The sequence below is a fragment of the Schistosoma mansoni genome, chromosome 3, assembly GCF_000237925.1.
Source record: "Schistosoma mansoni strain Puerto Rico chromosome 3, complete genome".
Lineage (NCBI taxonomy): Eukaryota > Metazoa > Platyhelminthes > Trematoda > Strigeidida > Schistosomatidae > Schistosoma > Schistosoma mansoni.
The window spans coordinates 22,219,266-22,231,143 of record NC_031497.1 but is presented as its reverse complement, the minus strand read 5'-3'; the positions used below and the strand labels follow the sequence as shown (position 1 = coordinate 22,231,143).

The following is an 11,878-nucleotide window of genomic DNA, read 5'->3' as shown; positions in this document are numbered from 1 at the left end:
ATTGACGGCTTCGTCACGTCATATATAAACAGGGCACGCAGGCCACAAGACATAACATTATCCACACCTAATGTTGAATAAAATCTGTAAACAAATTACATAGCATTTATAGGTATCACAACTTTTTCAAAAGATTTTTGAAAAGATACCTGAGCGACTACAAAGATTATTTTAAAAAATTATCTTTAAACTACTTTTACTCTGGTTGTTCTTACTAAAGTATGGTGAAAAATTACAATTCTAGAAAACATACAGCACTTACAAAATGGTTGAAAATAAGTAGTGTGTTCCTAAAATAATCGAGTTAGAATTTGTTTCGTGGAAATGTATTGCGGCAATTTCAGCTATTGGATTCCACTCACCATTAAAATCATTGATTCGAACCCCACTAGCTCAAACATAAGTTTGAAAAAGCGAGGTGTTCTTTTATGACTTCTGTTGTCATGTGACTTAAGATGCAGTATATCACCAATCAATTAAATTGTAAATGAAGTTTTAGTTTATCAACATCAATTAAGTTTAAAATCGGCATTAAACTGTACTGTTTATGTGAGTGTTAGTGTATAGGTCAAATTCGATACAGCAAGGTTGAAACTTATCACATCAAATTATTAAGCCACAGTCATATAAATTTTTGTGAGAATACCATCCAAACACGTAGCACTCAAGTTATACTAAACTTAGCACCGTCCCAAGTTTAACTGGTCAAATGTCGAAGGAATAGAACAAGTTCATTTGAAAGGTTCGATACCTTGAATTTAAATAAAAAAAATATCTACAGTGAAGTAGACCTTATGAAGCTAGACGAGTAAGTTTGTCTCATTTAAATTGCAAATAATTGTTAGGGTCCAACTACGAACGAACATGTTTGGATATGATAAGAAATATTATTATTGTGAGAATGTTAGTGGTTTGTTTAAAATAAACTATAGATCAGATGAATGCATTCTTAAGCTATTTACAAATCTTCAATGATATCAAAAAAACAATGGTCATGTGTATTTACTGCTAAATAAATAGGAATTAGACGATAAACTTTCAAATGATTATTTTATCTTTAAAAAAAACATTGACCTTACATTTATCAGTTTAGTGTTTATAAATAATAATAATTTATTACATTGATAAGAGTGAATTATATGAGAAAATTATTTAAAGTTCATCGGTAAACTCTGAGTTCCAATCTCGACGGAAAACGTTTTCCAATTGTTTTCTGAGAGATATTGGTTTCGGTAAACAAAATTCACTATGATCTGTATTTTCTTGATTTAAGTCATTTGAAGTATGGTTCCCTTCTTCATAGACGAAAGCGACACCACCAGTATAAAGGAAGTAATCACCGGACCAATTAGAAGTACCTAAATAGGAAAATATGATTTTAAAAAGTAGTAATTTGTTTGTTATCGATTGCAACAGGTGTTTATGTGTAGTTTTATAGACAAATAAGTATCATTAAGAACTGTTAATGAACTTGATCAACAACTGGTATTCGTAAAATGTGTTCATTTAGAATAGAATTTATTAGGTGTAAACCATACAAGTAAGCTTTCATCTTGATTTGCACATAACTACTTAAGTACTCGAATCACACTATGTGATGATTAATTATGCTAACAAGACAGTGATCTCTCGATAGATGCATAAAGTTCTGAACGCATAATCCATTTTTAAGATCAATATGCATTCTTTTCATTTATAAATGATAGTTATACACATAAACACAATATTCATTGAAACAATAATCTCAATATGGACATATTCAACAAAATTCAATTTCGTTTCAGTCATTGACTCGTCCTTGCTCAAAGGTAACGTCACGTGAGTTTAAATCACATGTGTTTGAACAAAATGGGAATCAGTCGTCAAACGATGACGTCACTTTAAGACACCTGCTATGATGGCTTAGGTCAACTTTACATATAGCATCCTACCAACTTCTGTACCAATAACTACGAGACTTGCTGGTAGGAATATGGAGATTAATAGTTTATAACATAGTGTAGTGACATAAAGAATGATTATATTAGGTTACTAACTTGCTTACGACTGTTACCCTTCATGATTCAATGGAGCTTGCCTATTCAAGAGTTACTCAGTGTTCTATCCATCTGTTCCTTTGTCCTTGAATCTCAGTGATTGGCTTGCCTACTCTGTTCCTGGTTAGTCGTTGTCATATAATTGTTTTATATTTCCTTCTCTTGAAGCTTTTTCTGCTGTTATTGATAGGTCTTCCACATACTTCTCGCTTATCAACTCTAACGTTTCTCTTCACTCCTTTTTATTCGGCTTGTGCCTTGAATTCTTCTGCTCTTGTTCGACTTTTGATAACTGCTGTCTTCTTGTTCTTCTTTTCGTGAATCCGATCCAGTTAAGCAGTAGTGATCCATTCTTTATGATGATGCTTCTTGCGACCAAGCACATCATGAGACTTTGAAGTTAGTGCTCTTTTGATCTCTTTCCAGTTGTCCTCCATAGTAGTTACTTGTTCTGTGAGTAGATCTCATAAGACTTGGAACCTGTTGTTGAGAATCATCTTGAATTCGTTGAGTAAACCAGTATGTCGAAGGGAGACTGTATTGAACTTTTGCAACGCTGTTTCCCCAGTTGTCCATTGCTTCTTTAGCTTCAGTTTCACCTTGGTCTGAAGCTATGTCAGCTTCTCTCTTAGTTCTCATGTTTTCCACTGACCTGATTTTTTTTATTAATACAGCCATGATCTATCTGGTTCTGTATAGTGTGATTCGGTGAGATCCATGTAGCTTTGTGTATTCATTGTGGGGCAATATATTGCTACTTACAGTCATTTTGTTGAAGGCATATAAGTTTGCAATTCTCTCACCATTTTCATCCATTTCTCCTAGTCGATATCGTCCCATAATATTTTCATCCTCCATGTTATCCATTCCGTCTTCCATCAGGAATATCAGGCCCTTCCCTGACCACTTCTCTATGGTCGCTTGCAGCTTCTCGTCAAACTGATCTTTATCGTCGTCGTTGCTATCATTGGTGGGTGCATAACATTGGATAACGTTCATTGATTCCCTTCCTCTTTGTTTTGAAGGATGCTTTGATGATTCTGGATCCATGAGATTCCCATCCCATAAGTGCTTTCCGCGCTTCTTTGGACAGCATCAGAGCGACTCCCTGAGTGCGCTGAGCCAATTATTTGTTTTTTATTGCCATTTTAATAATAATGTGTTCTGATAATCATGTTATCACTTGTATAGATTCATGTTCGAACATGCCTGTAGACAACGGTAACTTTTTCCTAAGAATGCCATATCTTTATACATTTTGGTTAAAACATTACTAGTCTAGTGACACTTAGCACATATTTCTATCACACTTAAACCAATCAGGACTCAGTGGCCGAGTGGATAACGCGATGGCGTTTGAAGCGAGGGTACTGGGTTCGAGTCCCAGAGTGAACATCAACTCTGAGACGCAGGTACATCCAGCTGACGAGTCCCAAATAGGACGAAACGCGCGTCCTGGATTCCACTGCTAGCCACTATCCATCTTTGCTTATCAATCACTATTGTTTTGATATTTATGTTCATACACTTAAAATTTATCGTTAGGGTTAAAGAATAGAAGCCACGATTTGATAACGATAAAATCAGAAGTTATTTGAGTTTCACTGTTACCTTTATTATAAGAATTCAAATTAGATTTATTATTCTATCCAAAATTTCACCTTGTGTGAGTGGATAGTATACCAAATCAGTTACACACAAACAAGTCAAAAGTGGCTATGAAAATGGGCTATCTATTAATAACTGATCAGCAGTAAATTAAGAATAATAAGACAATAATAGCTAAGGGTCTAAAGGAAGCTTACAATAAACAGAATATAGAAACATGATTGTCCTACTACTTAGTAATGATGAAATACAAATGAAAGCAATATTGAGATGTAAATCAGTCCCCAAAAGTTACACCTTCGATATCACATTCGTCACAACAAAAATAACCCATTACAAATGAAGTATTGTCTCACCTTGTGAATATAGCGCATATGATCGGTAAAAGTTCAGCATACACAATCGTATACTGGTTAGTGGTTTCTGTGTCTTTGTTCATCAAACATTTTCAACTACTGCTGGATCACTATAAAAACCAGTCCATATTCAAATCACGTTTATAACTGTAAATATTATACTCATGTATAGTTTTAATTAATTAACCTCAATTTTAACTTTTTTTATATTATTGGCATAACGGATTTTTGAAATATTTTTTCTCTCCGACTTGTATAATACGGTAATACCTTAATAAGACTAATCACGTAATATCAGAACTATGATTCACGATCCAGAATAGAAAACCAGATTAACAATAGATAATATTTAATTCAATACAGTTAACAGCAGTTACACTCAGTGAGTCAGGAGTAGAAATGGATGACAGGAAGGGAAAACATATATTTAGTAGTCCGTAGGCTGTGGCTTCTGTCCACGCTCAACGATCAATCATATCCTACAAGTGCTTTACGTGCTTCTTCGGATAGCATCAGAGCAACTCCCTGAGTATGAGGAGCATTTTCCTCTTCTTGACCAGAGTACAGCAACATCTCTCTTGAATCTATCTTTTTCTGTCCAGCTTGGGTCCAACGAGTTTTAAGGATTCCGAGAAACACCAAGTTGTATCCCTTTATTTCCGCAGCTATTTGATTGGTCCTACCAGTCTCCGAACATTAATATTAATTGTTGCTCTGGTTGTTAGAAAAGGCATCAGCCTCACAGATTCCGAAGAATCTCGGTTTTCACCATGAGGCGTCATAATTCTCCTGAAAAAAATATCCTTGAAATCGGAGGGGTGGTTAGTGTTTCTTTAACAAGGTCGTTTTGCACGGGATAGGGTTGCTGACTTGATGACCAACCCTCCTCCTTTACCCGGGATTGGGACCGGTAGTAACCCTAGAAGAGCTACAGATGGAGTTCCTTAAGTAGAATCTTAATAATTGTGTCTCAACACTGAAGGCAATCATGACAAAGCTGAATTTACTTATTTATTAAATAACTGCACACCTCAGCCAAGTATATCTGTTATATGAAAAAACGCATGCTTTCTCAGAGAAGCGAACCAGAATCAATTGATACTGTGATCAGAACTATTGTAATGGTGAACCTATTTGAAATCTGCTTGAATATTTAATAACAGTTCAATAATATATATATATATAGTACATGTAACACCAGTAACGAAACATGACAAGAATTTACTGCTGATATATAAACACATTCTTGTACAAACTTGATCGATTTGACCCACTAATTATTATCATTTTTCCATACTGTAAAATGCTTACCTATGTAGGCTGTTTTATCGGTTACCATGTATTTATTATGATTCACCCGAGCATATGGTATTCTTTTTTGTGCATCAGTATATGAAGGTACAATAAAGTAACGCTGTTAAAAAAACGCAAAAAATACAACAATCTATTTTAAAAATAATTTAGTGAATACTTTAATGTCAGTTTTTATCACTCATTAACATCACGTAAAGTACTTCTAAAAATCAGGAATCTGTTTCAGTCAGTATCCACAATCCCGCAATAGATTGAACCTACACAACGTCAGGTCACGTAGAGAACACCAAACAATGGAAATGTAGAAATATAAAACAAATCACTTTATTTTAACTTGATGCCATTCAGGACCACAACCAATCGACAAGTAACAAGTTCAGATGTTAGGCGGCTTCTCCAGAAATGAAGAGTCAGTAGTTTTATGATTTCACCCAATTTATAATATGGTAAACTCAATATCTGGAAATATAGGAGAGTACATGGACTAATTGTAGGAAGGGGCTACTCTCTAAGTATCCGGCCAAGACTAAACCCATAATGCTACAGACAGTTATAGTTAAACACACTAGTGACTCTATCTCTTTAAAAGTAGTATTTTAATATACGGTGACTTCACAAGGCCAGCCTGTACATGTCAAGACTAAGAAATACCAGACACATATTTAATAAATGAGTCAACCTTACCCAAATTGTATATCTTCACACAAATATTTAACGTTCATAAATACTAACTTTTTGGTGTACATACCGACTAAATGAAATAAGTGACTATGTGATTGTTCTAGTATAATATTACAACAGCTTTGTTTTTCATTGCTCTTATGACTTTAGCCCCTGTCAATTATCACGTTACAAAGTCGCCAATCAGAATGCCGACTCATAGGACCTTGTTCGTGTGCTAAACGTCAACCAACATTAGCAGCTTTGAGTCAACACTGGATCCTTATTGGTACTTCTCGCCTAGCCTTGCTCCTCTGTCCGTTGAGTTCAGAATGCAGTCTCAGCCTTCACTGTAAGAATAATATATTTCAGACATACGTAGTTTATATACAAGCAGACCAGACCGCATAACACCGCAAAATAAGGGCACAACAATTGTAGAAGATCTAGGCAAAAGTGACTGTGAGGGCGAGAGACTGTAACTAATAGATTGAGGATAACTTGAGAATAGTAAATCGTATAATAATAACCAATAGGTCAATTGAAAGCTCATGATATATATATATATCCCGGGATTTACCCATAATTTAATCTTCTTCGGATAAAACACTTGCGTTATGATGTGTTCGATTACTTTAGAACTGTAGATAATTTCAGTTAATCACTGTAAACAAGTGTATGGTTTTCTAGTTTAATCAGTCAAGGTATTTAAAGTTATCGGTTTAAACGCCCTTCTCAAAGTTTTACAGTTTCAGTAAAGTAATCTTCCACTTTTGTCAAGAGTATTTAGCGTCGTCTCAGAACATCATATTCTGTGACCAGTGATTTCTAATCTAACCAAAAACTGATGCATAATGAATGTGTTTTTTATTACAGTTGAAGACACAATTTGAATAATGGTCAATGGGGAAAATGAAAATAAAAATTAATTCTCATTGACTTACAACACGAACTTGAGCTGATTGAACTCCATAAATTGCTCGTAGGGAATTCAAAAAATTCTCAGTAGATGACAAAGTATGATTCCATTTGCTGATTAGTAAGCGTACTTCAACAGAACGATCAATTGCAGCTTTACGCAACGCGTTATCAATAACTGGCCAAAATCTATGATATAAGTAAAAGTGATATATATATATATATATATATATATATATATATATATATATATATATATATAAACCGGTAAGCCATTTCTCCTGAAACTTGAATATACATTTTTCAGTGAGCCAAAATGATTATTGAGGTGATATTTTGTTACCATAGACTTCGTTGAAAGTGCTGAAGTTTGAATGTAATACAGAAACAAATTGGTACAAAATGGTCTAAAATGTATAGTCTCTTGGCTATTTTTATACTACTACTATCAACGTATAAAAATAGATCTAACTTTAATCTCCAGTCATATACATGTAATAAATACAAGTTTAAAAATGTAAACAGTAAAATATAGCTATTAGCAATTAGTGTCCGCAGGTACGGTCTGTACTTTCCACCTTCGAAGTGCAAAAGTACATTTGCAAAACTGGCAGGATTCCAATCCTGTACTCACCCTGTGTAGTGAGTAGATTGAAGTAGTCGAGAAGTCCGTGTATCTAGGTAGCTATATAAGTGCTGGTGGTGGCGTGAGTGATGAGATTGATGCACGTATAATGAAAGCCAGAGCGGCTTATGCCAATCTGGGCCATCTTTGGCGCCTTCGTGATGTTAGTCTGGCTGTAAAAGGTCGGATCTACAACGCTTCGGTGAGAGCAATTTCGCTCTATGCTTGTGAAACCTGACCTCTCCGAGTTGAGGATGTTACAAGACTCTCTGTGTCTGATCATCGTTATCTCCGAAGGATTGCTGACATCCAGTAGCAACACCACGTTAGTAATGCAGAGGTTCGGCATCGTATGTTCAGGCAGTGACAATAATTTAAATGGTGTCACCATCTTGGAATACAGAATTTGGTGGATTGGACATGTTCTACGAATGTCGTCCTAGAGACTTCCACGTCGTGCATTATTTGCCGAATTCGGGACTGGTTGGGTAAAGAGGAGAGGTGATCAGTGTATGATACAGTGTCGTGGTATGAAAGAAAGCTGTACACGATTTGGGTCCGTCGGTCCTTTACGACTCCCTGATTGGAGTTTGAGAGATGGTACAACAGTGGCTAGAGATGTGATCAAACATGACTCAGAGTAGGTCAGTGGCGATCCTGCTGTAACTTTATTTCCCTTTTTTCATAAAGGTGAACGTAACTTCTTTAACTGAAAGAATTCTGTCTGGTTGTATTTTAGCTACCTGAACTATTTCTCCCATTGTTGTTATTATTATTTTCATTATCTCACTTCCATACACTAATTTCTGCTTGTTTTTGTTCTTTGTTTTATTATACACACTTAACATTTTCTATCTCTTCATAACTTCACTGTTATTGTGTGGGTCATATGTATTCAAAGCCCCTTGTACCAATGTTTATGTGTTTAAAAAAAATAAATAATCCAGAAAGTTAATCAAACTGTCTAGTTGTTCAATCAAAATTTATCAGGATATACACTGAATGAACTTACCGTGAAGGTATATTTGTATTATAACTTATGACTTGAGGCACGAAATTCATAACAGCTATATAAATAAATTTTTCCGCAGAATTTATAACGGAAAGTAGAGCATCTATGTCATCATTTCGTCCAGGTGGGTTGAACAAAGAAGGAGAACTCTGATTTTTTTAAAGCAAAGAAAATTTATTAAGTATTAATTAAATTCTATGGAGTTTATAACAGTAACTGGTGACACTATATGAGATCAAATTGATTATTCTTTTTTTTTGATATAATACATTTATTTTGACTTAAACATGTACTGCAAGGAGAATTCATTACAAGATTTATAACTCGTGCTTAAACTTACTTTGAATCACTATAATCTTTAGTGTCATTGATAAAAGAATGGGTAAATATATACTCCTTAATTCCAGTAAAATCTATCGAGTATTGCCATAATTTAAACATATTTACAATCCATAGATTAAGCTAGATAATTCTGGTACATGATCTAATACTTTAGGAACAATCATTAGCTAACAAAACAACCTGTTTAATCTAATTTATTTTATTTTATTCTATTTAAACACATAAATATTAGTACAAAGGGACACCAGATATACATATGCGCAGCACAAATCTCATTTGATTTGTGTGAGGGCTGTAATACTACCCAGGTGCCCAAACCGAAACAAGTGGTTTTCTAAGGGGGGCACACCCAAAGCCTTCGACCTAAAGATCTGATCTACAAGGAACTGGGGCATCGTGAGGAGATGCAGTCCCATGGTAGCCAGTGACCAACGATTGATTCATACGCCATTTGTTCCCTCAGGATACTGGAGCCCATATGCACCATTGGTTTGTAATCAGGGTTTTCCAACTCCCCTAGGTGGACTCGCCGTGTCCACTAACCCGCTTCAAGCACCGGACATTGGCTTTTCGTCCTGTCAGTTTTATAAACAACAACCCCGCCATGAGAAGGCAATGAGTAGGACTTCCCTGGCAGAGGCTATATACGCGTGGCCATATGAGAGCATTTAGAGAGGGAGAGCGAACTCTTCCCACTCTCGGCCGTACCAGGGCATTTGGGGGCTTTTTTTAGGAATATCTAATTCGTAAACTATCTTTAAGGCTTTTGTTGTTGATAAATGTTTGCCTTGAAATTTATTTATTTATTTACAGTATGGAACATCTGACATAACACAAACTTAGTGATTTCTTATTAATAAAAATACAAACTTTGTGGGTATTTTTCCGCCTTTATTTACTATTTTAATAAAAATTATTCGATTTCCTGGTAGTCAGTATAATGTTTTTGTATTAAACAGTAATGAACTTTGATTCGAATCTAATTCAAGATGAGTAAAATACAGTATTATTTTAATTTCAACTATAATAGTTTAGATAAACAAACACTTATGAATTATTAAATAAAAACATTTCATAAGAAAAATCTGATATTACTATTATTATCAAGAATACACCCTATTACTTATATTAAGAGGTTTAAAAGTGTTTACTTATTAAACAGTTATCCTTGATGATTCAATGGATGTCGGCCTAATATGATGACAATTTAGTATATTACCCCAGTTTTGTTAGACATAACTTTCATTTTGATGCTATCTGTGAAATCTTTTGGGAAGCATTAATAGGAAAAGTGGTCACTACTCAGTATTATTCATATACGAAGAGAATATTATTGCACAAACTAAATCAAATTACGATACCTTTGAATGATCTCAGTTAAAAGTTAATTTATTTACTTGTGCATCAATATCTTCATTCAAGTAAACCTTCTACAATCAGCTGCTTACTGTAATGTTTAAAAAAATACTAATCAATACATTCATTCATTTCAACGACTACTTACTGAAAAGTATACACGCGATTGGATACCATTAATGTTCGTAATAAGTGGATTACTTCTGTTATACTTAGTTTGCAATTCTTCAGGCCAATTTTTAGGAACGAAACCATTTGGATTGCCAAGTGACCAATAAACTCTCCATATTTTTTCCAAGTCGTCCATTATTTTGGGACAGTTATATATAAGAACGCCTAACTCTTTAACCTTTATAAAACAAAAAACACAATTGACAACAAGCAGATTTATTTTTAGAAAATTCGTTGGCACGAGCCAATCGTTTGGTTCGATATCGAAAACATATGAGTAACAGAAACTTACGAATACACCTTGAACAATTTTTTACATAAAGCTCTAAATTCTGTTTTCAGTATTCGTTCTACGACCTGTTTCAATTGTGTTTTACTACTGACGAACATGGTTTTTAACATTTTACATTAGACCAGTTTACGTAGTCTGAAAGCATTTAGGTACATGATGCACCGCCCGTGATTATATTATTTGACCACTGGTTTTTATGTTTGTGCTTTCGAACATATGTGAACTGGTGAATTCAGTGGGATATGATGCATCGTTCATGTGATATTTGTTATGAATTAAGAGAGGGCCGTATGCCAATTCGTTATGATTTTATGTCCGGCCTTTATCATGTGATTTATTCACCAATCGAAATACGACTTTTCCGATCTTAACACTATGACAAATCAATGACGTTCGACCAGTATGAGTAGTCTAGCATCCTTATTGGTCCCTTGTCCGCCTAGCCTTTCCAATTGAGTCCAGAACAACAATTAGTTTCTGCTATGTGAATCATTTATTTCAAGCATGCTCGGTTTATATACTAGACACAGGCAGACCACATCACACCGCAAAATAGAAAATAATATTTGTACAAGATCAAGCCAAATGTGGCTGTGAACGTGGGAAACAGTAATCAATAAACTGAATATAATTTAGGAACAGTAATTAGTATGCCAATAATCCATAGGTCAAAATGAAACTTATAATAAGATGAATATAGATATACACGATCTAATTACTCAATAGTTATATATATATATATATATATATATATATATAATCGTCCATTAATAGGTCGCGGAAGTTATCCGTACTCTTGTCTTCGCTAGGATACAAGAATATTTAAGACATTGTGGAATTATGCGCTGTCTTTTTAATGACGATAACTTTAACAGTACAATGTTTTATATATTAAGGTAACATGGTGGTTGGAGGTGGTCAACAGGAAACCCTGGACCCGGGTTTCGTGCTACTTGGCACTCGTCAGCAAGGTGTACCTGTAATCTTGAGGGGACTGATGCTGATGATCAGCACTAAGGACTTGACACGTATGAGATTGATCACCACTCAGTGATCAATCAATTGTGATTAGATCTCAGTCCTACAGGAGGTCGGTCGCGGCCCGAATAGCTCAGTGGTAACGTCTCTGACTGTGAAGCTGAGTGACACGGGATAGAATCCGCCAGGGAGTATCAGGTCCCTCAAGAT

The 11,878-nt window shown here is 34.9% G+C and overlaps 1 protein-coding gene and 1 non-coding gene across 2 annotated transcripts in view; one reads left to right on the top strand and one right to left on the bottom strand.

Annotated features, from left to right (window-relative positions):
• Positions 1 to 1,036: 1,036 nt before the first annotated feature.
• Smp_160830 (phospholipase d-related) overlaps positions 1,037 to 11,878 on the bottom strand; it is a 26,068-nt gene continuing 15,226 nt past the window's right edge. Inside the window, exons 5-9 of the mRNA XM_018799655.1 lie at positions 10,376 to 10,576; positions 8,530 to 8,678; positions 6,919 to 7,081; positions 5,312 to 5,414; positions 1,037 to 1,358 (exon numbers count right to left, since the gene is read on the bottom strand). Coding sequence (XP_018651422.1) covers positions 1,153 to 1,358; positions 5,312 to 5,414; positions 6,919 to 7,081; positions 8,530 to 8,678; positions 10,376 to 10,576 — 822 coding nt within the window. The 3' untranslated portion in view covers positions 1,037 to 1,152. The remainder of the gene's footprint in view (positions 1,359 to 5,311; positions 5,415 to 6,918; positions 7,082 to 8,529; positions 8,679 to 10,375; positions 10,577 to 11,878) is intronic.
• Positions 3,363 to 3,428, top strand: Smp_tRNA_02318_Gln_TTG.1.1. Its single transcript has one exon. It is a non-coding gene (tRNA).